This window comes from Stenella coeruleoalba (assembly GCF_951394435.1).
Source record: "Stenella coeruleoalba genome assembly, chromosome: X".
NCBI lineage: Eukaryota > Metazoa > Chordata > Mammalia > Artiodactyla > Delphinidae > Stenella > Stenella coeruleoalba.
The window spans coordinates 29,018,416-29,045,598 of record NC_137152.1 but is presented as its reverse complement, the minus strand read 5'-3'; the positions used below and the strand labels follow the sequence as shown (position 1 = coordinate 29,045,598).

General features: G+C 40.3%; 2 protein-coding genes across 2 annotated transcripts in view; one reads left to right on the top strand and one right to left on the bottom strand.

The window, feature by feature from the left end:
* SRPX (sushi repeat containing protein X-linked) overlaps positions 1-11,896 on the top strand; it is a 98,744-nt gene extending 86,848 nt beyond the window's left edge. Inside the window, exon 10 of the mRNA XM_079910351.1 lies at positions 11,379-11,896. Within this exon, the coding sequence (XP_079766477.1) occupies positions 11,379-11,562 (184 nt within the window). The 3' untranslated portion in view covers positions 11,563-11,896. The remainder of the gene's footprint in view (positions 1-11,378) is intronic.
* Positions 11,897-20,292: 8,396 nt separating this feature from the next.
* SYTL5 (synaptotagmin like 5) overlaps positions 20,293-27,183 on the bottom strand; it is a 234,584-nt gene continuing 227,693 nt past the window's right edge. Inside the window, exon 18 of the mRNA XM_079909888.1 lies at positions 20,293-20,781. The gene's annotated coding sequence lies outside the window, so the exon portion shown is untranslated. The remainder of the gene's footprint in view (positions 20,782-27,183) is intronic.

The window sequence follows — 27,183 nt, the reverse complement described above, 5'->3', positions numbered from 1 at the left end:
GGAAGTTCTGTTCTTAAGTGTTATTACCTATAAAAGTGCTTTTCTCTGATCAGGTTCCCTGATTTCTCTCTATTCATTCTTGATTCCAGGCAACCTTCAACCTTTAATTACTTTTATTCTGGGAGTATTATAACTATTAATTGGCATGTGGTTCCTTGTCCGAATACATGATGCAGTGGGTAATTACCAGGGTTCCTTCCCCTTCCAGGTGTTTTGCTTCGTCTTTGTTTTTTTTCCCTTGGTGGGAGTGGGACAGGAAGGGGACAGAATGCAAAAAGGACTTAAGCAATCCTTGGTCTTCTTAAGAGGGTAGGCCTCCAATTTCGCCTTTCCAGGCTTGGCCTCTTTTTCCCCCATGCTTCCAGGGCACTGGTACATAGTCCCATTTTAACAACTTTTGGTAACACTTAAAAAGCCAGAATCATGGTGTTCAGACTCTGAGTAATGGTGCATTAAAAAAGCAGAATTCAACAGCCAAAAGGTAATTTCAGAGCAACCCAAATTTTTTTTTTTTTTTTTTTGCACGGTACGCGGGCCTCTTACTGTTGTGGCCTCTCCCATTGCGGAGCACAGGCTCCGGACGCGCAGGCTCAGTGGCCATAGCTCACGGGCGCAGCCGCTCCGCGGCATGTGGGATCTTCCCGGACCGGGGCACGAACCCATGTCCCCTGCATCGGCAGGCGGACTCTCAACCACTGCACCACCAGGGAAGCCCATAGTCTTTGTTTTAAAGTCTATTTTGTCTGATATAAGAACAGTGATCCAGCTTACTTTTGGTTTCCATTTGCATAGAGTATATTTTTCCATTCCTTCACTTTGTGTGTGTCTTTACATCTGACGTGAGTCCCTTGTAGGCAGCATATAGATAGGTGTTTGTTTTTTTCTTATCCATTCAGCTACTCTTTCTTTTGATTAGAGGATTTAGTCCACTTAAATTATTGATAGGTAGATACTTACAGCCATCTTGTTAATTGTTTTTTGGCTGTTTTATAGGTCCTCTGTTACATTCTTCTCTATTCTCTTCCTGTGTGATTTGATGAATTTAGAGGTATGCTTAGATTCCTTTCTCATTATCTTTTGTGTATCTATTATAGGTTTCTGGTTTGTGGTCACCATGAAGCTTACATTTAACTTATCAACTTAAAATGGACCATTATAAATATAACAACTTAAGTTTGAAGGCATTCTAAAGCTCCACACACGTTTTGTTTTTGATGTCACATTTTATATCTTTTAATCCTGTGTATCCCTTAAGCAGTTATTGTAGTTATCTTACCACTTTTGTCTTTTAACCTTTATATTAGCTTTATAAATCCACTACTTTTACTAATATATCTACCTTTAAAATTAAAAATCTTTTTATTTTAACCATTTTTAAATTGAAGTAGTTAATTGACAATTTTGTTAGTTTGAGGTGTACAACAAAATCATACAGTTATACACTTATATATGTATTCTTTTTCAGATTCTTTTCCATTATAGGTTATTATGAGATATTGAATATGGTACCCTGTGCTGTACAGTAGGTCCTTGTTGTTTCTGTTTTATATATAGTAGTGTGTATGTGTTGATCCAAAACTCCTAATTTTCCCCCCTCCTTTCCACCCCCTACTATCCCCTTTGGTAACCATAAGTTTGTTTTTTTGTCTGTGAGTCTATTTCTGTTTTGTAAAAATAAGTTCATTTATATCATTTTTTAAGATTCTACATATAAGTGATGTCATATGATATTTGTCCACCTTTGTCTTTCTTCACTTAATATAATTTCTAAGTCCATCCATGTTGCTGCAAATGGCATTATTTCATTCTTTTTTATGGCTGAGTAATATTCCATTGTATATATGTACCACATCTTCTTTATCCATTCCTCTGTTCATGGACACTTAGGTTGCTTCCATGTCTTGGCTATTGTAAATAGTGCTGCAGTGAACATTGGGGCGCATGTATCTTTTTGAATTATGGTTTCCTCTGGGTATATGCCCAGGAGTGGGATTGCTGGGTCATATGGTAGTTCTATTTTTAGTTTTTTAAGGAACCTCCATACTGTTCTCCATAGCGGCTGTATCAATTTACATTCCCACCAACAGTGCGAGAGGGTTCCCTTTTCTCCACACCCTCTCCAACATTTATTGTTTGTAGATTTTTTGATGATGGCCATTCTGACCGGTGTGAGGTGATATCTCATTGTAGTTTTGATTTGTATTTCTCTAATGATTAGTGATGTTGGGCATCCTTTCATATGTTTGTTGGCAATCTGTATATCTTCTTTGGAGGAATGTCTATTTAGGTCTTCTGCCCATTTTTTGATTGAGCTGTTTGGGTTTTTTTGATATAGAGCTTCATGAGATATTTGTATATTTTGGAAGTTAAGCCCTTGTTGGTCACTTCTTTTGCAAATATTTTCTCCCATTCTGTGGGTTGTCTTTTCATTTTGTTTATGGTTTCCTTTGCTGTGCAGAAACTTTTAAGTTTAATTAGGTCCCATTCGTTTGTTTTTGTTTTTATTCTCATTATTCTAGGAGGTGGATCATAAAAGATATTGCTGTGATTTATGTCAAAGAGTGAGTGTTCTACCTATATGTTAGTCTAAGAGTTTTAAAGTGTCTGGCCTTACATTTAGGTCTTTGATCCATTTTGAGTTTATTTCTGTGTATGGTGTTACACAACGTTCTAATTCCATTCTCTTGCATGTGGCTGACCAGTTTTCCCACCAACACTGTTGAAGAGACTGTATTTTCTCCATTGTATATTCTTGCCTCCTTTGTCATATATTAACTGACCATAGGTGCATGGGTTTATCTCTGGGCTCTCTATCCTGTTCCATTGATGTATATTTCTGTTTTTGCGCCAGTACCATACTGTTTTGATGACCATAGCTTTATATTGTAGTCTGAAGTCAGGAAGCCTGACTCCTCCAGCTCCGTTTTTCTTTCTCAAGATTGCTTTGGCTATTTGGAGGCTTTTGTGTCTCCATACAAATTTTAAGATTTTTTTTGTTTCTAATTCTGTGAAAAATGCCACTGGTAATTTGATATGGATTGCATTGAATCTGTAGATTGCCTTGGGTCGTATAGTCATTTTGACAATATCGATTCTTCTAATCCAAGAACACGGTATATCCTTCCATCCATTTGTGTCATCTTCGGTTTCTTTCATCAGCGTCTTAAGTTTTCGGAGTACAGGTCTATTTATTCCTAGGTATTTTATTCTTCTTGATGTGATGGTAAATGGGATTGTTTCCTTAATTTCTCTTTCTGATCTTTCATTGTTAGTGTATAGGGATGTAAGAGATTTCTGTGTATTCAGTATCCTGCAACTTTACTGAATTCATTGATGAGCTCTAGTAGTTTTCTGGTAGAATCTTTAGGATTCTCCCTCTATATATATATCATGTCATCTGCAAACAGTGACAGTTTTACTTCTTTTCCAGTTTGGACTCCTTGTATTTCTTCTCTGATTGCTGTGGCTAGGACCTCCAAAACTGTTGAATAAAAGTGGCGACATTGCACATCCTTGTCTTGTTCCTGATCTTAGAGGAAATGTTTTCAGCTTTTCACTGTTGAGAATGATGTTAACTGTAGGTTTGTCATATATGGCCTTTTATAATGTTGAAGTGTGTTTCCTCTGTGCCCCCTTTCTGGAGAGATTTTATCATAAATGGGTGTTGAATTTTGCCAAAAGCTTTTTCTGCATCTATTGAGATGATCATATGGTTTTTATTTTTGAATTTGTCAGTGTGGTGTATCACACTGATTTGCAGATGTGAAAGAATCCTTGCATCCCTGAGATAAACCCCACTTGATCATGGTGTATGATCATTTTAATGTATTGTTGGATTCAGTTTGCTAGTATTTTGTTGATGATTTTTCCGTCCATGTTCATCAGTGATACTGGCTTGTAACTTTCTTTTTTTGTGGTATCTTTGTCTAGTTTTAGTATCAGGGTGATGGTGGCCTCATAGAATGGGCTTGGGAGTGTTCCTTCCTCTGCAATCTTTGGAATAGTTTCAGAAGAATAGGTGACAGAATTTGCCTGTGAAGCCATCTGGTCCTAGACTTTTGTTTGGAAGTTTTTAAATCACTGTTTCGATTTCAGTACTTGTGATTGCTCTATTCATATTTTCTATTTCTTCTTGGTTCAGTCTTGGAAGGTTGTACCTTTCTAAGAAATTGTCCATTTCTTCTAGGTTGTCCATTTTATTGGCATATAGTTGCTTGTAGTAGTCTCCTATGATCCTTTGTATTTCTGTGGTGTCCATTGTAACTTCTCCATTTTCATTTCTAATTTTATTGATTCCAGTCCTCTCGCTTTTGTCCTTCATGAGTTTTGCTAAAGGTTTATCAATTTTGTTTGTTATCAGAGTCAGCTTTTTAGTTTTATCTTTTCTATTGTTTTCTTCATCTCTATTTCATTGATTTCTGCTGATCTTTCTTTCCTTCTACTAATTTTGTGTTTTGTTTGTTCTTCTTCTAGTTGGTTTAGTCTCTTAGACTGTCCTCATTTCTTTTCATTTTTTATTCTGTTCCATGACAGTGATTTCCACCATTCTGTCTTCCATCTCACTTATTCGTTCTTCTGCCTCAATTATTCTGCTGTTGATTTCTTCTAGTATATTTTTCATTCCAGTTATTGTATTGTTCATCTGTTTGTTCTTTAAATCTTCTAGCTCTTTGTTCTTTAAATCTTCTAGCTCTTTGTTAAACATCTCTTGTATCTTCTTGATCTGTGCCTCCATTCTTTTTCCGAGATCTTGGATCATCTTTACTATCATTTTCTTTTTCAGGTAGGTTGCCAATCTACAGTTATTTACTTGTTCTTGTGGGTTCTTATCTTGTTCCTTCATCTGGAACATTTCTCTGCCATCTCACTTTTTATAACTTTCTGTGTCTGTGGTCTCCTTTCCACTGGCTGCAGGATCGTAGCTCCGTTTTGCTTCTGGTGCCTGCTTCCTTTGCTTCTGGTGGGTGAGTTTGGTCCTGGGGCTTATACAGGCTTCCTGCTGTGAGGAACTGAGGAGCTGGGTCTTGTCCCTCTGGGGGGCAGAGCCATGTCAAGGGGTGTGTTTATTGGTGGCTGTTGGCTGAGGACTTTAGGCAGCCTCTCTGCTGACGGGTAGCACTGTATTCCCCCTCTGCTGGTTTGTTTGGCCTGAGGCGTCCCAGCACTGGAGCCTGAAGGCTGTTGAGAGGGGCCAGGTCCTTATGCCAAAATTGCGACCTCTAGGAGAGCTCATTCTGACAGTATTCTCTGGAGCCTCTGCCACCAGTATCCTTGGTCCCCCCCGCCCCCGCAGTGAGCCACAGCCGATTCCTGCCTCCCCAGGAGACCCTCCAAGACTTGTAGGTAGGTACAGCCCAGGCTTATATGGAGTTCCTGCTTTCTGCTGGGTCGCAGTGTACGTGAAACATTGTGTGTGCCCTCCAAGGGTGGAGTCTGTTTTCCCCAGTCCTGTGGAGCTACTGCACTCAAGCCCCACTGGCCTTCAAAGCCAAATGCACTGGGGCTTCTTCCTCCTGATGTCAGACCCTCAAGCTGGGGAGCCTGATGTAGGGCTTGGGACTCACGTTTTTTTGGAGAAACTCTGCAATACAATTATTTTCCAGTTTGTGGGTCACCCACCTGGCGGGTATGGGATTTGATTATGTCGCAAAACCACCCCTGTTACTGTTCAGTTGTCATTTCTTCATTGGCTTTGTAAAATATCTTTTTTGGTAGGTTCCAGTGTTTTTTTGTTGATGGTTGTTCAGCAGTTGTGGTTTTGGTGTTTTCATGAGATGAGGTGAGCTTAAAGTTTTCTCCGGAGTTATGCCTAGGAGTGGGATTGTAAGATCATATGGTAACTCTATTTTTAGCTTTTTATGGAACCTTTGTACTGTTTTACATAGTGGCTGCACCAATTTACATTCCCACCAACAGTGTAGCAGGGTTCCTTTTTCTCCATACCCTCTCCAGCATTTATTATTTGTAGACTTTTTTTTGAGAAAATATTCATATTTATTTTACTTAGTATAACTGGAGAATACCGGCCATTATCATTTGCATTTCTTCATATTGTTCATCTTCAAATACATTTGATATTTTAAGAACTTTGCTAAGTCATGGCCTAAGAGTTTTATAGATTATAAAGTACAATTGACATACAATGAACTGTACATACTTAAAGCATAGTGTGATAAGATTTGACATATGTAAACACCCATAAAACCATCGCCACAATTAGAGAATGAATGTGTCTACACTTTCCCCAAAATCTGTAGACTTTTTTTTAATATAAATTTATTTATGTATTTATTTTTGGCTGTGTTGGGTCTTCGTTTCTGTGCGAGGGCTTTCTCTAGTTGCGGCAAGCGGGGGCCACTCTTCATCGCGGTGCGCGGGCCTCTCACTATTGCGGCCTCTCTTGTTGCGGAGCACAGGCTCCAGACACACAGGCTCAGTAGTTATGGCTCACGGGCCCAGTTGCTCCGTGGCATGTGGGATCTTCCCAGACCAGGGCTCGAACCTGTGTCCCCTGCATTGGCAGGCAGATTCTCAACCACTGCACCACCAGGGAAGCCCTGTAGACTTTTTGATGATGGCTATTCTGACTGGTGTGAGAACTCCTTTGTAGATTTGATGTGCATTTCTCTAATAATTAGCGATCCTGATCATCTTTTCATGTGTCTGTTGGCCATCTGTATGTCTTCTTTGGAGAATTGTCTATTTAGGTATCCTGCCCATTGGGTAGGGATATTTGGTTGTCTTTTTTGATAATTTGTTGTATGAGGTGTTTGTATATTTTGGATATTAACCTTTCGTCACATTGTTTGTAAATATTTTCTCCCAGTCCATAAGTTGTCTTTTCATTTTGTTTGCAGTTTTCATTGCTGTGCAAAAGGTTTTAAGTTTAATTAGGTCCTATTTGGTTATGTTTATTTCCATTACTCTAGGAGACAAATCCAAAAACGTATTGCTGTGATTTATGTCACAGTGTTTTCCCTAGGAGTATTCTCCCTAGTGTTCTCCTCTAGGAGGTTTATAGGATTTGTTCTTACCTTTCAGTCTTTAATCCATTTTATTTTTGTATATGGTGTTAGAAAATGTTCTAATTTTCCTGTCTTACGTGTAGCAGTACAGTTTTCCCAGCACCATTTATTGAAGAGCCTGTCTTTGCTCCATTGTATATTCTTGCCTCCTTTATCATAGTATACCTACCTTTTAACAGTGAGATTTATACTGTGATATTTTTTCTTATTACTAATGAGCGCCCTTTTCAGCTTAAAGAAGTCCCTTTAACATTTCTTATAAGGCTGGTTTATTGGTGGCCTTCCCCTTAGCTTTTGCTTCTCTAGAAAACTCTTCATCTCTCCAATTCTGAATGATTTTGTTGGGTAGTATAATATACTCTTGGTTATAAGCTTTTATCTTTCAGGAGAATAAACAGTTTCACTCCCTCTGGCCTGCTACGTTTCTGCTGAAAAATCTGATATTTTTATAGGATTCTCTTGTGTGTAACATGCTGTTTTTTCTCATTAGATTCTCTCCATGACTTTAAGCTTTTTATATTTTAATTATAATGGGTCTTGGTATGGGTTTGTTTAGGTTCCTCTTTTTTGGAACTCTCTTGGCTTCCTGGATCTGTGTTTTTCTCCCCAGGTTAGGGAAGGTTTCAGCTGTTCCTTATTAAAATAAGTTTTCTGCTGCTTTGTCTGTTCTCCTGCTAGGATCCCTATACTGTGAATGTTAGTGTGCTTGGTAGTGTCCCATAAATCTCTTAAGTTATCTTACTGAAAAAACAAATTCTTATTTCTTTTAGTTCTCTGGGTGAGTTCCACTGCCTTGTCTTTGAGTTTGCCAGTACTTTCCACTGCTTCACCTGCCCTTGAACCCCTCTAGTGTATTTTTCACTATAGTTACTGTGTTCTTCAGCTCTGTGACTTCTCTTTGGTACTTTTTTATATTTTCTCTCTCTTTGAAGTTCACCATGTTCACTCATTCTTCTGAGTTTGGTGAGCATCTTTATAACCATTACTTTTAACTCTTTATCAGGTAAATTACCTATCTTTGTTTCGTTAAGTTTTTTTCCTGAGGTTTTTCTGTTCTTTCATCTCCTTTTCCATTATAGGTCACTACAAGATATTCAATATAGTTCCTTGTGCTATACAGTAGGTCCCTTTTTATCTATTTTACTTGATATGCATTTATTTTGCTGAGAGTGAACTGGTAATAGAAAGACATCTCATAGCATTAGGAATTGTAATTAGCTATTCCTTGACTGTCATATCCTGGAACTTGAGGTTGGCTTAGCATGGTTGCATTGTTTGGAAAGATTTGGTGGACTTGTAGACCCAGGGCCAGTTTCATGGGTGTGTGACCTGTGCAAGCACACAGGTCCCACACTGAAAAGGGTCTTGTGTTTGGTTTAGTGGTGTGCTGTCACCATCTTGACCTTCTTAATTTTTTTTTGGGGGGGGGGCTTGAATTTTGGCCTGAGTTTTTATTTAGCTTAAGTTTTTTTTGACAATCGCCTTATCTTTTTACATTTTAATTTTATTGGAGTATAGTTGATTTACAATGTTATGTTTCAGGTGTACAGCAAAGTGATTCATTTATATATATATGTGTGTATATGTGTGTGTGTATATGTATATATATATATATATATACACACATTCTTTTTTAGATTCTTCTCTCATAGAGGTTATCAGAGAATATTGAGTTCCCTGTGCTATACAGTAGGTCCTTGTTGGTTATCTTGCCTGTTTATCTATTTTATATATAGAAGAACATATTCATCTGTTTCTTCATTCTACTTGGCTCTCCGTTGGTTTCTATGCATTAGAATATGCAACAGCTGCTTCTGGTCTTGAAGGAGTGGCCTCAGGTAGGAGATAAAACTTATTATCCAACCCTGCCCTAACTCTTGTCTCTCAGACCTTTGTGATTGTCTATATAGCTTATTTTATTTGTAATAGCTCCCAGAGTTTCAGGGTGCGCCAAGACCTGTTAGTGCTCCAATGGAGAGGATCAGTCAGCACCTAGATTCAGGCTGACTGGAAGGCAGACCCTCAGGCAGCAGCTTAGCAAGTAGATGCAGTCCTGAGGGTCTGCAAGCATAAGGCCTGTTGGCCACTGGAGCCAGGCAAGCGAGAGAGAGATGTAAGGTGCTGCTGGATTTAGCAAGGCAGGAGGAACGCAAGAAGATGTCTCTGCTAGATGGAACGTAAAGGTGGCAACCTGCTGGAAAAGAAGAGATTACAGATGGTTTCTGCTGGCTTTTAGCAAGGTGGAGGGAGAGTTTGAAAACTGCTTCCACTGGCACACCCCTGCCCCACTCTGATGCTTTAAGGTTATTGAATGAGCCTATTCACATAAAGTGTGGGTACTTTTCAAACGGATGCTTCTGCACTGTGTCTTGGGGTGTTTCTGAGTTTGCGACAGCCCAGCAGATCTTGTGGGTGTGAGCCCTGTTGGTTTTCAAAGAGATATTTTGGGGTTTGTCTCTCAGGCGTGGGTCTTAAAAGCTGGAGTGCCTGATGTGGGATTGGAACCCTTTGCTCCTCAGGGAGAAACTCCAGGTTTCCAGTTCCCTCCACGTGGGTGGGGGCAGTGACTGGGGCTGGATGTATTGCTAGGTTTTTGGACAAGATTGTGTCTCAGCCTCTTCTACCCACTTTGGTGTGATTTCCTTCTCACTTGCCTGATATGCAAGAGTCCTAGTTTTTCGCTTTCTGGCAGAGAATATTGTTCCATATGTAGTTGTAGATTTGGTGTGTCCATGGGAGGAGGAGTTTTGTCTAGTTCTCTAGAAGATTCTCCAGGAGTTCATTTCAGTCTGACATTTGTGTAACTCTGACCTGTGGCTGGTACCACCCCTCATCCATCGGGTGTCTATCCATCCCCCGAATTTCTGTGGTCTCATAGCCACGGCGGATGCATTTCTGTACCTGTTGGTATCCTGCTGCCCTGACCACTCATCTCCTCTCATGGCAGTTTTCCCTCGTAATATTCTGTTAGGGCACAGAGCTCACAGGAGGAATGCGTGTGGTAGATAGTAGCACCATGCGGTGGGGGGGGGGGGGGTTCTATCCTGACTTAAGTACTGGACCACCCCATGCTCCAGGTCCTTTCCCACAGGTTCCAGCCACCACAAAGTTGCGTAGCCTTTTTTTCCCTCCAGACTTTCCTATTTCTCTCTTTTCCTGGGTCACCCCTGCCCTAGGACTTCCCCCTTCTCCCCCTGCCTCCAAACTCTAAATATTCCTCTTCTTAACATTCTCACCTCACTTTCATGCTTTACGTTTACATGTTCAAAAACTCATTAATGCACTTCTTGAGGTCCCCTCTTCTTACCACAAGAAACCAGTGCAGACACTGTAACGCTTTTATCTCTACTCACGAGAAGTGGATTAGCAATTTAGTTTCCCACAGGGATAAGATAGAAAGTATTCCCATCTTCCTTGAAAGTCCCTCGTAAAAGGCATAAGAAAGTGTCTTCTCCAGATTTTGTTGTTCAGTTTAGCTGAGTGTGCTCTTTTTTCCCTTGGGCTCAGCTTATCTGTTTGCTTTCTCTGGCTTTTTTCATCTAAACATGGTACTGAAATACATTCTTTTTTACAGTTTCAATTCTAATGGGGGTAGAATAGAAAAAAACAGGCCATTGAAATCACTTCAAATGCTTTTTGAAATTGAGGTATAAAAAAAATTCTAATTAACCAAGTCCTTCAGCCCAGGGTGAAGAGCCAGCTCGATTCCCTCTATGCAGTTGTGAGCTCGATGCACCAGAGCTACAATGTTTGGAACGTCATTTCAATCAGCTTCACCTAGGCCAGGGTTTCTCATCCTTGGCACTATGGACATTTGGGGCCTGTTCATTCTTTGGTGGGGAGAGGGCTGGTCTGTGCATTGTAGGATGTTAGGCAGCAGCCCTGGCCTCCAACCACTAGAGGGCAGTAGCACGCCCCTGCCATTGTGAACACCAAAACTTGTGTTGATAACCAGTGATAACCGATGACTCTAGCGGGTATGTGGTTGTGCAAACCTAGTCTGCGAATGGCGGTTGACTCCAGTTTAATACAGAAAAATTCTGTTAGCATTGTCATACATGCCTTGGAGCACCTATTGGTACATAGCACCACTGCAGGTCTAAAGTCTTCCTGGCCACTAGACTCTAAAGCCATGCTACTCAACCTGTCACGTGCACACCAGTCTTCAGTGGCTCTTACTCATCATATAGATTCTAATCCAGTAGGTTTGAGTAGCAAGGGTCTAAAGGGTAATTCAGTCCTTTGTGGTATTAAGCCTTTCTCTGCACCCAGTGTCATTCTAGGACTCTAGTGGGTCCACCAGAGCCCTCGGGGAGCCAATTTTGACCTAGGCTTCTCTTTTCTTTGCCCTAGGCTGTTGCTGAGAATCCCACTCTACTCCTTCAGTATGGTGCTAGTGGATAAGCACGGCATGGACAGGGAGCGCTATGTCTCCCTGGTGACGCCTGTGGCCCTCTTCACCTTGATCGACACTTTCCCCTTGAGAAAAGAGGAGATGGTCCTGCAAGCTGAAATGGGCCAGACCTGCAACACCTGATGTGACGGGTCCTCTCTCGGCAGTTCCCCTTCTCTTTCTATATCCGTGCTATGCACACAGGAAGGCCTGGAAAATATCCTTGATGTACAGATTTTTATTTGTAATTTTTAAAGTCTATTTTATTATAAACTTTCTTTGCACTTAAAATATTAACACTGCTTTTTGTACTTTGAAGTATTCCAAACAATATGAATGATACTCTCTTAACTCCATCATGGCTGGTTAATTTGGCAGAGAAAATAGAACCTACAACCATACACATGCTTTCAATGCCTTTTCTACAGTGTGACACATCTCTATCTTTTTTATATAAAACTTATTAATAAAATATTTGGGAGCAAATTTACTAAAACTCATTTTCTTTTTCAAGCACTAGCCATACTTGCTCACTGTGGTCACAGGTTTTAGGACTGTGATTCTTGGCGTTTGTTTTAGGAATGGAAAAATGAGTCTTCTCTGGAGGAGCTCAGTTGAGCTGGGAGAGCTGAACATGGAAGGGTCAGAGAAGCCAGTTAAAGCAACAAGCCGAAAATGAAAGAGGTAAGAATTTAATCACTTACTGTGATGGCGTAACCAAGAAGCTAAAACTGGAAGTTCCGTTGTATGTTTCTCCATCTTCTGTTTTCTCCAGTGGACCAGTGCACCAGTTGAAGGTCACGTGGCTCACCAAAGACACGGGGTTGTTACACTGTTGAGGGACACCCAGCTGTGGCAGTTTGATGCACCCTGGGGTCATGGAAGGGCGAGGGTCTAGGAGTGGAAAAGTACTGGATACTGAATCAGTGGGGAAAAGTGTCTTCAGATTCCCCTCTTCCTCCTATAAGGTCCCAGCACAGGAGCGTGAAGACCTCTGCCCAAGGCCTCAGAGACCTAAGAATAAACATCACGTGGGCCAGGAATGCAAATATGTGAAAGGACATGAACAGTCCTTGGCTACAGTTGCAGCCAGTGACTGTGATTCATGGACTGTATACCAGTCTGTGTTGGGAGAGCAGCTTTTCCTTATGAGACCTTCCAGGCGAAGCCTTTGTAACTGCCTAAGGTTGGGCCTGAAAAATCATAGTTTTATAACCAGGAGTTGGACTCTTTCAGCTTTGCCAGCCAAACATTGAGGGGAAATTTCCATCTATTCCTGAACAAATAACAAAATCAATGATGGAAAGGCCAAATTCCAACAGGAAGGTTTAAAACGAGAAGCAGATTTGATACTTCTGAACATTAGGCAGTGACTGCTATCCTGTGAATAGGGTTATATTTCATTTACAAATATGTTTTTCCCCCCTCAAAGCACACTGTAGGTGCTTTGACATCTGTCTCCCTCAGATGTATCAGATAAAAGGTCACTGACATGGTTGGGAGAGGAATGTTAACCAATGACTAGTTTGTTTCAAAAGATCGTTTGTCACACAATTAAGTAAACATATCAGCCCACATTAAAGCCTCCTGTCTGTGAAAAGCCAGCTTGTGCCCTTTGGCCCATAACCTGAAAGCTTCAAGCCTTGAGGATGAGCTTATGTTTAAGGACCTGCCCTGATTTCTTCAAACAAGTCTTCCTGATGAGCTTAGAATATTACACTTTGCCTAATGAGATACAGACTATTTGAAGAATAAGTGTACTGTGGTATTTAAAAATATTACATATCCAGAGTCACGTCAGCATCATGGTAACATGAGCCTTTCCTTTTTTTCCTCCCCTCTAACGTGTAATTGGACATCTGTAAACAAAAGCGCCCCTGCACAGCACACCAGGACACCCGAGAACTCCATCTATCTGTGCATACGAAAGTGGGTGGATAGGACCTCAGAAGAGGCTACAGAGCTAAGGGAACTGCAGAAGCAGTAGCAGCAGCACCAGCGGTGGCCTCTCTAGCAAACGAGGTGAAAAGTAAAAGGGGGTGAGTGAAAGGCTGTCAGTCCCTGTGGGCTGCAGCTGGAGGGTCCCGTTGCTCTTGAGCAACACCCTGCATATCTGAAGAGAGATACCAATGACTGTGGTGAGGGAAAGGGAACTGAAGGAATATATCTCCTGCTATCTGCCCTGAGATGCCAGCAAGAGGTCTGCGCATAGAACCCCCTACCAGGCCATGGGCACACCCAAAGCCCCAAATTTTAAGCACACATCCCCTCATACTCTGCTGCCACCTTTTAAAAAAAAAATCCCACCCCCCCGTTTTTTTCCCCCATATGTACATTCCCAACCTTAGTAGGGAGTCAGCGCCTATTAAGAGAAACCAAAACGTTTGCTATAGTGCCACCTTCTGGAAAACAAAAGGAAGGGTCTTAACTACCAACCTCCTGAATTGAAGTAAACAAAACCTTACCTAAATAAGACAGGTGCTCCCTATTCCAAACGCGGCAGCAGAGGCACATTTTATCAAAAACTATGGAAAAAAACATAGTTAACAGGGTATCACAAAAAGAAAATGACAATTCTTCAAGAACTGAATCCAAAGATACAGAATACTGCAATCGAACTGATAAAGAATTCAAAAGAGCTGTTAAGAACAAATTCAGTGAGCTGCAAGAAAACTCAGAAAGGCAATTCAGTGAACTCAGGAATAAAATTAATGAACAGAAGTAGTATTTCACCACAGAGATTGGTTATTTTTTAAAGAATTTCAAACAAAGATTCTGGAGCTGAAGAACTCAATAAATGAGAAAAAGAATGCGTTAGAAAGCACTGGAAACAGAGCAGATCAGATGGAAGGGAGAATAAGTGAGCTTGAGGATAGGAATTTAGAAATAATTCAGGTATAAGAGGAGAGAGAATTAAGATGAATGGGTATACCAGAGGGAGAAGAGAGGGAGAAGGGGGCAGAGATCTTATTTAAAGTAATAATAGGTGAGAACTACCCAAATCTGGGGAAGGAACTGGATTTACAAGTCCATGAACCTAACAGAACACCTTCTCCAAGACATATTATATAATAAAACTGTCAAAGGTCAATGATAAGAATTTTAAAGGCAGCCAGAGGAAACCCCCCATTAGGCTATCAGGAGAAACAATGGAGAGACAAAATAACCAGAAGTCAAAAGATAAAATTGGCAGTACCTATCAATCATCACCTGAAATGTAAATGGATTGAACTCACCAATCAAAAGGCACAGAGAGGCTGGATAAATTAAAAAAAATAAGACCTAACTATATGCTGCCTACAGGAGAGTCTTTTTAGCTCTCAAGACACAAATAGGCTCAAAGTGAAGGGATGGAAGATGATACTGCAAGCAAGTGGAACCCAAAGGAAAGCAGGCTTAGCCATACTTAGACAAAATAGACTTCAAGCAAAACAAAATGGTAATAAGGGACAAATAAGGTCATTATATGATAACGAGGTCAATACATCAAGAAGATAAAAGAATTGTAAATATATATACTCCCAACACCTAAGTTCTGAAATATATTAAGCAAATACTATTATGTCTTAAGGGATAAATAAGAGTAAAGTAATAGTGGAGGGCTTCAATACCCTGCAATCAGTAAAGAATAGATCTTCCAGACAGAAAATCAATAAGAAAACATTGGAAATGAACCATAGTTTATAGAACAAATGGACTGAAGAGACATATACAGGATATTCCATCCAAAAAGAGCAGAATACTGATTCTTCTCAAGTGCACATGGAACATTCTCCAGAATACATATATGACAGGACACAAATCTTAGCAAATTTAAGAAGACTGAAGTCATACTAAATATTTTTCCTAACCACAATGGTATGAAACTAGAAATCAACAAGAGGAAAGTGAAGAGCTCTACAGATATGTGGAAACTAAACACCCTTGTAAATAACCAATGGGTCAAAGAAATCAAAAGAGGAATAAAATTGTGTGGAAACAAATGAAAATGGAAATACAACATATCAAATCCTGTGAGATGCAGCAAGAGCACTTCTGAGAGGAAATTTTATAGCAACAAATGCATAATGCACTCAATCCCTTGGTATCTGCAGGAGATTGGTTCCAGGACCCCACTTGGATACCAAAATCCAGGGATGCTCAAGTCCATTACATAAACTGTCATACTATTTGCATATAACCTCTGCATATCCTCCCATAGTTGCTGGCATGTAGAAAATTCAAGTTTTGCTTTTTAGAACTTTGTGGAATTTTTCAAATAGTTTTGATTTATGGTTGGTTAAATCCCCAGATACAGAACCCATGGATACAGAGAGCTGACTATATTAAGAAATTAGAAAGATCTCAACCTAACTTTACACCTCAAGGAACTAGAAGAAGAACAAATTAAACCCAAAGTTAGCAGAAGGGAGGAAATAATAAATATCAGAGTGGAAATAAATGAAATAGAGACCAGAAAAACAATAGAAAGGATCAACAAAGCTAATAGCTGTTCTATAAAAAGATAAACAAAATTAACAAAACTTTAGCTAGACTTAACTATGAAAAAAGAGACTCAAATAAATTAGAAATGAAAGAGGAGATATTATTGCAAAGGATACCACAGAAATACATACAATCATAAGAGATTACTGTGAACAATTATATGCTAATAAATTACATAAACTAGAAGAAATACATTTTTAGAAATACACAACCTACCAACACTAAATCAGGAAGAAACAGAAAAACTGCACAGACCAATAACAAGAGATTGATTCAGTAATCAAAAACTCCCGAAACAGAAGACTCCAGGACAAGATAGCTTACCAGTGAATTCAACTAAACATTTAAAGAAGAATTAACACCTTTCCTCCTCAAACTCTTAAATACTGAGGAGAAATGAACACTAACAAAGTTATTCTACAAAGGCAGCATTACCTTGATATCAAACTAGATAAGGATACCACAAGAAAACTATAGACCAACATCCCTGATGAATAGAGATGCAAAAATTCTCAACAAAATATCAAACTGAATTCCAGAACACATTAAAAAGATGATATACCATGATCAAGTGGGATTTATCCCTAGGATTCAAGGATGGTTCAACATATGCAAATCAAAAAATGTAATATATCACATCAATAAAATGAAAGATAGGGGACTTCCCTGGTGGTGCAGTGGTTAAGAATCCACCTGCCAATGCAGGGGACATGGGTTCGAGCCCTGGTCCAGGAAGCAACTAAGCCTGTGCGCCACCAGGGAAGTGGCGCGGAGCAACTAAGCCTGTGTGCCACAACTACTGAGCCTGTGCTCTAGAGCCCGTGTGCCACAACTACCGAAGCCCACGTGCCTAGAGCCCATGCTCCGCAGCAAGAGAAGCCATTGCAATGAGAAGCCCACGCACCGCAGTGAAGAGTAGCCCCCACTCACAGCAACTAGAGAAAGCCCGCACGCAGCAGTGGAGACCCAACACAGCCAATATAACATTTATTATAAAGAAATAAATAATAACTAAATAAAAAGAATAAATGAAAGATAAAAATCACATGATCACTTCAATAGATGCAGCAAAAGCATGTGACAAAATATAACATCCTTTCATGATAAAAAACCTTTAACGGACCGGGTATAGAAGGAACATACCTCAACATAATAAAGGCCACATATAACAAACTCACTGTGTGGAAGAGTGAATCTGAAGTGGTTCAGTAAAAACATAAAAAAGATGTTTTTGCTGAAGAAGAAGAAGAAAGGAAAAAGGCCACTCCAAAAGAAAGCTAGTAAAGAAAAAAGAAATCCTGTCCTGATAATGTAGTTTCCCTGGCTTGCTCATAGTGGACTGTGGAGCAGGAATGGGTCTGGAGATGTTTCAATTAAAAAATATTCATAGCCCAAAAAAAATTATACTCAATGGAGAAAAACTGAAAGCTTTTCCTCTAAGATCGGGAATAAGACTAAGATGTCAACTCTGAACACTTCTATTCAACATAGTAGTGGAAGTCCTAGCTAGAGCAATTAAGCAAGACAAAGAAATAAAATTCATCCAAACCAGAAAGGAAGAGGTAAGTGTCACTATTTGCTGTTGATATGATCTTATATATAGAAAATCCCAAGGAGTCAGTTTAAACTGTTGGAACTAATCAACGATTTTAGTACAGTTGCAGGATACAAAATCAACATACAGAAATCAATCACATTCCTTTACACTAATGAAGCAGCATCTAACAAAGAAAGAAAACTATCCCATTCACAATAGCATCAAAAGCAATAAAATACTTAGGAATAAATTTAACCAAGGAACGGAAAGTTCTGTATAATGAAAACTACAAGACTTTGCTGAAAGAAACTGATGAAGACGCCAACAAATGGAAAGACATCCTGTGTTCACGGATTGGAGGAATTAATATTGTTAAAATCCCCACACTACCCTGAGCCATCTACAGCTTCAGTACAATCATCAAAATACCAAAGACATTCTTCACAGAAATAGAATAAACAACCCTAAAATTGGTGTGGAACCATGAAGACCCCAAATAGCCAAAGCAATCCTGGAAAAAAGAATGAAGCTGGAGGTATCAGACGTCCTGATTTCAAACTATACTACAAAGCCATATTAGTAAAAACAGTACAGCATTGGCACAAAAATGGACACATAGACCAACGGAACAGAGAGCCCAGAAATAAATTCCAGCATATACGGTCAGCTAATATTCAATAAGGGAGCCAAGAAGACCCAATGGGGAAAGTATAGTCTCTTAAAAAAATGGTGCTGGGAAAATTGGAGAAACACAAGCAGAAAAATGAAACTGGACCCCTGTCTTACACCACTTGCAAAAATTAACTTGAAAAGGATCAAAGACTTAAATATAAGCCCTGATAACATGAAACTCCTAGAAGAAGATGTAGGGAAGAAGCTTCTTGATACTGGACTTGGCAATGATTTTTTTTCAACACGGTGCCAAAAGGACAAACAACGAAAGCAAAAATCATCAAACTCAAAAACTTTTTCACAGCAAACGAAATCATCAGCACATTGAAAAGGCAACCTACTGAGTGGGAGAAAATAATTGCAAATCATATAGTTGATACGGGGTCAACATTCAAAATATATAAAGAAGTTACTCAATACCAAACAAACAATCCAATTAAAAAATGGGCAGAAAATTGGAACAGTTTTCCAAAGAGGACATCAAGATGGCCAACAGGCACACAAAAAGATGCCCAATGTCACTATTCAGCAGGGAAATGCAGGTCAAAACCACAAACAGATATCTCACACCTGTTAGAATGCCGATCCTCAAGAAGACAGAGACAACAGGTGCTGGTGAGGAGGTGGAGAAAAAGGAACCCTTGTACACTGCTGGTCCGAATGTAAGTTGGTCCAACCCTATGGAAAACAATATGGAGGTTCCTCAAAAAATTAAAAATAGATCTATCATACAACCCAGTAATTCCCCTTCTAGGTATGTTCCCAAAGGAAATGAAAATGGGATTTTGAAGAGATATAGGCACTCCTGTGTTTACTGCAGCATTATTAACCATAGGCAAGATATGAAAATAACCCAAATGCCCATCAACAGATGAATGGAAATAAAGATATGGCATATATACATAACGGAACATTATTCTGCCGAGAGAAAGGAAGATACCCTGCTATTTGTGGCAACATGGATAGACCCTGAGCACATTATGCCAAGGAAGATAAGTCAGAGAAAGACAAGTACTGCATGATATCACTTACATGTGGAAACTTAAAAAGTCAAACCTGTAAAAAACAGAGTGAAATGGTGGTTACCAGCGGGTAGGGGATAAGACTGATGTTGTTTAAGGGTACAAACTGGCAATGAGTAGTAAATAAGCCACAGACATCTAATTCACAGTATAATGAATATAGACAAAAATATATACTAAAATTATGTAAAGTCATAGATACTGCTACAATTGCAATCATGTTGCAATATATAAATATATCATAGTAGCACATTATACATCTTAAATCCACAAAATGTTACGTGTCACATTTATTCAATAAAAAAATACATATATATGCATGCATGCATACATACATAACCTACACCAAAATTTGGGGCCATTTCAAAGATTAATAGGCTCTCTTCTAGAGGACTGGTTTTTCACTGCAAATCTTACAGGACTTTTCTATGTGCCTTTTGGACCCCATAAAAACAAACAATCCTCAGTTCTGCTTGGTCATACTGTTTGGTACCGCAGCACTTTTACATGTGCATGCGTGTGTGTGTGTGTGTGTGTGTGTGTGTGTGTGCACGTGTGTGCGTGTGTGTGTGTGTAATGAAGCAGCAGGCAATTAAATTGGCGGAACTCAAGCTCTGTTTTGGTAGACAGCAGCTGGAATCTCAGTTCAGTTCTTTTAAACTTCCCTGGGCTACTTGGAACCTGCCCCTTACTCCCGGCCTGCACATGAGTGGTACAGTGACCAGTGAGAAATTTAGGTAGTTTATATACAGAATCTGGAGCTCCCCTTCTCTGCTGCCCATTTCTGGTTATCTCCTTTCTGGGATTTCCCTTCTGACTTTTCAGTTGCTATGGTTGCTCCTGCCCTTTCCTCTGGTTCTTCAAACCACTAAGACTATCTTCATTTAAGCCTCCTCCCCAACCCCAGCATGGTGCATATAGCAACCTGCCCTTACACAAAACCCAGCAAACCCTGATGATTCACCTAGCGTACGTACCCCCTTCCAAGTGATGACCGCCCTCTGCTATCTGCCTGTTTTTTGGTCACTCTTCAGTACCTTCAGGTAGTTGTTTTCTTTTATATTTTGTCCACATACAGTTGTCTGTGGGAGGTTGGTCTAAGAGGAACTGCTTGACCATTATCAGAAGGCTTAGTGAAGGCTAAGCCAGAAGGTGGAAGAGTCCAGGCCATTCCCAGAGAACTGCAGATTTCACCTCTACAAGCCGTCAGCTCTTGGGCTTGAACTTAGATGAATGGGGTGGGGAATAAAAAAAGGCAATGAGATCATCCAAAGCACATTGAAGAAAAGATTAATGTCCAACATGCTGGTAACTATATTATGCATCTACTTATGCATTAAAAATTACCCCAAAGCTTAGTAACAACATAACAATAAACATTATCTCTCACAATGTCTCTGGGTCATGGATTTGGGAGCAGCTTAGCTAAATAATCCTGGCTTGTAGTCTCTCATGGGGTTGCAGTCAGATGTTGTCCAGGGCTATAGTCATCTGAAGGTTTGATTGGGGCTGGAGGATCCACTTCCATGGCAGCTCACTCACATGACTGGCAAGTTGGCAGTGGTTGTTGGAGGAGATCTCTGTTATTCCCCAAGTGGGCCTCTTCACAGAGTTGCATGAGTGTTCTCATAACAAGGTGGTTGGCTTCTTCCAATGGAAGTGATCCAAGAGAGAACAAAGTAGAAATGACAATATCTTTTATGACCTAGCCTCAAAAGAAGGCGGTTACTTCCATAGAATCCTACTCATCACATAGGTCAGCCCTATTCAGTGAGGGAGGGGAGTATACAAGGGTATGGATACCAAGAGGTGAGGATCACTGTGGTGGGGGGGGGCAGTTTGAAGACTACCTTCTACAGCATCTAAAATCTTTTATATTAGAGACTCATTCAGTGATCTTTAGGACAGGGGCAGTATGGTCGATAATGTATATAGGTTTGCTTAATATGTATTCAACCCTTTTTAGCATGTAGATGATGAAAGACATACAAACTATTATATTCCCCAGAGTCCTTTGCAGCTACAGTCTGAGAAGTGATTAAGATTCCATCAGTCAAGGGGAGGTTGGGGGAGGGATGGATTGGGAGTTTGGGGTTAGCAGACGAAAGCTATTATCTACAGGATGGATAAACAACAAGGCCCTATTGTATAGTACAGAGAACTATATTCAATATACTGTGATAAACCATAATGGAAAAGAATATGAAAAAGAATGTCTCTATATATGTATAACTGAATCACTTTGCTGTATAGCAGAAATTAACACAACACTGTAAATCAACTATACTTCAATAAAAAATTTAAAAAGAAACAAAAAAAGATTCCATCAGTCAGAGGCACTCAAGTGTGACTTGGCTGTGAAACTAAATCAATGCGTGGAAAGAGAAGATAAATGCAGAGCATGCACATTATTGGAGGTTGTGCTTTATAATGTTGTGTTAGTTTCTTCTGTATAACAAAATGAATCAGCTATACGTATACATGTATCCCCATATCTCCTCCCTCTTGTGTCTTCCTCCCACCCTCCCTATCCCACCCCTCTAGGTGGTCACAAAGCACCGAGCTGATCTCCCTGTGCTATGCGGCTGCTTCCCACTAGCTAGCTATTTTACATTTGGTACTGTATATATGTCCATGACACTCTCTCACTTCGTCCCAGCTTACCCTCTCCCCTCCCCTTGGGACCATGGCTTCTTGATGGTAGCAATAATGGAGTAGTTCTACAACAAGCAAATCAAATGGTAGCTTCCCAATTTGGTCGGCAAATTACTGATCTTATAGCTTCTTGGCAGCTCCCTTGGCAGTCCCAACTGGTTTAGGGAGGTGTTCTCCGAGTTCAGCATAAAGTATATTTCTTCAGTCTTTCACCTCTAGATAAGGAGGAAATCCTTTCTGTTTAACTCTAGCCGTAGTAGATTCTATTTTCTGAAATTAGATCTTGAGTGATACAGCAAAATAAAAAGTGTAGTTTGCAGGGACTTCACTGGCAGTCCAGTGGTTAAGACTCCACACTTCCAATGCAGGGGGTGCAGGTGTGATCCCTGGTCAGTGAACTAATATCCCACGTGCTGCTGTGCAGTGCGGCAAATAAAAAAAAAACCTGTAGTCTTCAAACACTAGATTTGTTGGACTTTTCTTCCTTGAAATTCTATAGTCAATGGAGATATTCAAGTACCTCTTGGAGAAATATCACACAAGCCATCATGAAACCAATCAGCACAAATGACCATTTTTCTTCAGCAATGCTAATCGTCCAGGTGGAGGAAGAGAGAAGGCATGTTGGAGAACTGATCTAGGGATGGAAGGTTGTGCTGAAGGTGGCAGGACAAGGTTGAGGGAGTTGACTGTAGGACTGAGAAAATGTGATGACCCAACGAGGTCCAGGATCAGTCTAAAAAGAAATAAGGACAGTAATGGGACTAACATATTGAAAGAATACAGGGAAGGGCTAGTGATCCCCAGGTGGTGGAACATTGAGTGTAATGGGTATAAAGGTAGGAGGCATTTAGAAAATAGGTGGTGACAGCCAAAGAATGGAGGAAAACATCCTTGGAATTGGGATGTTAGAGACTTGGATGGGTTGCCACATGGATGATAAGACCTCTTGGCAACAGTTAAGGCAGAGACTCAGAATGGGAGAAAATATTTGCAAATGAAGCAACTGACAAAAGACTAATCTCCAAAATCTACAAGCAGCTCATGCAGCTCAATATCAAAAAAACAAACAAGCCAATCCAAAAATGGGCAGAAGACTTAAATAGACATTTCTCCAAAGAAGATAAACAGATTGCCAACAAACACATGAAAGGATGCTCAACATCATTAATCATTAGAGAAATGCAAATCAAAACTACAATGAGACATCATCTCACACCGGTCAGAATGGCCATCATCGAAAAAACTACAAGCAATAAATGCTGGAGAGGGTGTGGAGAAAAGGAAACCCTCTTGCACTGCTGTTGAGAATGTGAATTGGTACAGCCACTATGGAGAACAGTATGGAGGTTCCTTAAAAAACTACAAATAGAACTACTATATGACCCAGCAATCCCACTACTGGGCAAATACCCTGAGAAAACCATAATTCAAAAAGAGTCATGTACCACAATGTTCATTGCAGCTCTATTTACAATAGCCCGGAGATGGAAGCAACCTAAGTGCCCATCATCAGATGAATGGATAAAGATGTGGCACATATATACAATGGAATATTACTCAGCCATAAAAAGAAACGAAATTGAGTTATTTGTAGTGAGGTGGATGGACCTAGAGTCTGTCATATAGAGTGAAGTAAGTCAGAAAGAGAAAAACAAACACTGTATGCTAACGCATATATGTGGAGTCTAAGAAAAAAGAAAAAAGAAAGGTCATGAAGAACCTAGGGGTAAGACAGGAATAAAGACACAGACCTACTAGAGAATGGACTTGAGGATATGGGGAGGGGGAAGGGTAAGCTGTGACAAAGTGAGAGAGAGGCATGGACATATATACACTACCAAACGTAAAATAGATAGCTAGTGGGAAGCAGCCACATAGCACAGGGAGATTAGCTTGTTTAGATGTTTAAAAAAAATGTCATGAAGAGCCTAGGGGTAGGACGGGAATAAAGACACAGACCTACTAGGGCATGGACTTGAGGATATGTGGGGCGAGGAGGGTAAGCTGTGACAAAGTGAGAGAGTGGCATGGACATATATACACTACCAAATGTAAAATAGATAGCTAGTGGGAAGCAGCCGCATAGCACAGGGAGATCAGCTCAGTGCTTTGTGACCACCTAGAGGGGTGGCATAGGGAGGGTGGGAGGGAGGGAGACACAAGAAGGAGGAGATATGGGAACATATGTATATGTATAACTGATTCACTTTGTTATACAGCAGAAACTAACACACCATTGTAAAGCAATTATACCCCAATAAAGATGTAAAAAAAAAAAGAAAGAACGAACAATATCCTCTTTGAAAAGTGGTGCAGGAGAAAGTCAGGATTTACTTAGGATTGTTCTGAAAAGATACCAAAGATATAGGAAGGTTAGCTTACTATGAAATGTGTGTGTGTGTGTGTGTGTGTGTGGCAGTAGTGCAGAAGGCATCAATCACAGAAAGGTCCGGGAGAGAGTTCAGCTGGGGCCTACTCAGAGCAGCATGAGAATGACAGGACAACAGAAGACTAGTGAGAGGACCGGCAAGACGTCTCATGCTTATAACTGGAGGATTATAGAAATCAGCATGGATGAACTTGACAGGCTTTGAGGTTCCCATGCTAGGGTACAATGTTTTGGGGCCAGAACTGACTCCCTTGGTGATTTCTAAGTATCCTGTCCTAGACTTCAAGGCAGGAAGATCTAGGTCCAGCCCCCCACCCTGGTCAGAACTGGCTCTATGGTGAGGGCTGGGCCCGGCTCTTCTTGTTTTAGGGTCTAAGAGCGGTTACACAGATTATCATCATGAGTTCCACAAGAAGGTGACAGGATTCCCTAGAGAGTACAGCCGACTCTTGAACAATGTGGGGGTAAGGGGTGCTGAGCCCCCCTCCACAGTTGAAAATCTGCATATAACTTTAAAGTGGGCCCTCTGTGTCTGTGGTTCTGCGTCCATGGATTCAACCAACCTCAGATCATGTAGTTCTGTAGTATTTACTACTGAAAAACAATCCACATATAAGTGGACCCACACAGTTCAAATCTGTGTTGGTCAAGGGTCAACTGTAGTTGGTTCCATGCGTGGGGCAGGAAAACTCAAAAGGGAGCCTGAGACATCTTGCTGTTTTCAGAAGGTCAGAATACTTTCAGAGGTAACTGAGGTAATATTTTTTTAAAGTGAAGATAAGGAGCCCCTGCAAGTGAATAATAAAATACAAGTTAAAAAGTTAGCAAAAGAGGGCTTCCCTGGTGGCGCAGTGGTTGAGAGTCCGCCTGCCAATGCAGGGGACACGGGTTCGTGCCCTGGTCCGGGAAGATCCCACATGCCTTGGAGTGGCTGGGCCCGTGAGCCATGGCCGCTGAGCCTGCACGTCCGGAGCCTGTGCTCCGCAATGGGAGAGGCCACAACAGTGAGAGGCCCGCGTACCGCCAAAAAAAAAAAAAAAAATTAGCAAAAGATTGAATCAGACAGTTCAAAAAGAAGACATATGAATGCCCGAAAGCTCATGAAAAGATGTTCAACATCTTTAGTCATCAGGGAAATAAAAACTGAAAACCACAATAAAATACCTTTGGAAAAACCGGTAATTTCTTATAAAGTTAAACATACTTCCCTAAGACCCAACAATTCCACTCCTTGGTATTTACTTAAGAGAACAGAAAATAAAGCTTCAAAAAGGCTTGAAGCTTTATTCGTCATAATCCCCACTGGAAACGGCCCAAGAGAATATATAAACTGGCTAGATGGAACACTGCTCAGCCATAAAAATGAACAGACTACTGATATGTGCAACATCGAGATGAAATTCAAAATCATCTTGAGGGAAAGAAGCTTGACCCAAATGAGTACATATTGTATAATTCCCTTTATATGAAATTTGCAAACAGACAAAAGTAGTCTGTAGTGACAGAAATCAGCACAGCGGTGGTTTCATCTACCAGGGGAGAAACTGATTGCAATGAAGCATAAGAGAAACATCATGGGGTGTTAGAACTGTTCTATCTTGATAGGGATGCGGGTTGCACGGCTGTATACATTTTTCAAAACACATCCAACTGTACACTTTAAATAGGTACATTTCATTGTAGGTAAATTATACTTCAACAAAAAAGTAAAAAATGAAGGAATAAATAAGTCTGAAGAAAGAGCTAATAAAGGCCAACTGCTTACAGTATGAATACCAAATATATGACAACGATCAACTGGAACTATAAGTCCACAATGATGTAAAATGGTCAAAAACCAGAAAGCATGTTTTAAAAAGACATATATAATGATGTGAATCAATAACAAAACGCAAGTACAAGCAAAGGATGTTAGACAGATGACCATCCACCAAGGATGAAGGGGTAGTCTGTGAGAAAATGATGTTGGCCCAACATCAGAAGCACATAGATAAGACAATCTAAAATTAGAGTCAGTATGTGGATTGTGGGAAAATAGAGTTTCTAGAACACGGCACAGCTGGAGGAGGACATATTTTTCAAGGACATGGTATTGACTGCTCTCTCCCCACAGATGAGGACATGGCCTTGCTGATCTTGGTTCAAATATGAGAAAAGACAGTAATTCCATTTCATTTAACAGCAGTGTAGCTCATACCATACGAACTCTCCTGCTGATAATTACAAATCTGGAAAAACAATAACAACAAAAGAAGTCACCTGAGTTCACTGGAATTCATCCAAAAGCAGGCAAAGACTACAGAAGATACGACCCTCAAAGAATGGAAGCACACTGGATGAGATCCACATTTAGTGGGCTTTTCCTCAGAAGCCTCCTCCATTTGCTTGGTGAATTGGACATGGAGCTCAAGCAGAAGGATGCAGTCTTACTGAGCTAAGGATTCGCAAGACAGAGGTAGAGTGGCTAGAGAGGCTAGAAATTGAGGAGGAGACATGAGAGAGGAGAAAGCCACAGGGAGGGAGGCTCCACATATGCCTATAAATTCAGCTCAAATCCTTAACTGACCCCTGAAGTGTGCATGTGCAGAGCAAAGCTCCAAGGAGTCCAGGGGCAAAACAACAGCTGAAAGAACAGCTGAACAGACATCTCAGTAGCTGGTCAGTGCCGGAGACTGAATCAAGCAAGGTAAAGGGGCTCTTTGAACAAGTTGGGCTTCCACTGAAAACCCAGAAGTAAAGACTAAGCCTCTGGTCTAAGGTAAACTGAAATAGATCTGCTCAACAAAGCCTAAAACCAAACCTCCACAAGATCAAACTGATGAATTAGTAATTTAACTGTGCAATAACGAAAATGAGGCTAGCCTATGTGTGTAAACATTTCCTTAAACCAGTAGCTCTCAAACCTTTGGAGGACTCCAAAGCACTTTCATTTATGTTAGTTACATCTACCAATATTTACTGTGCTAGAAATTAAAACTGAGAAGAAATCAATCCCATTCACA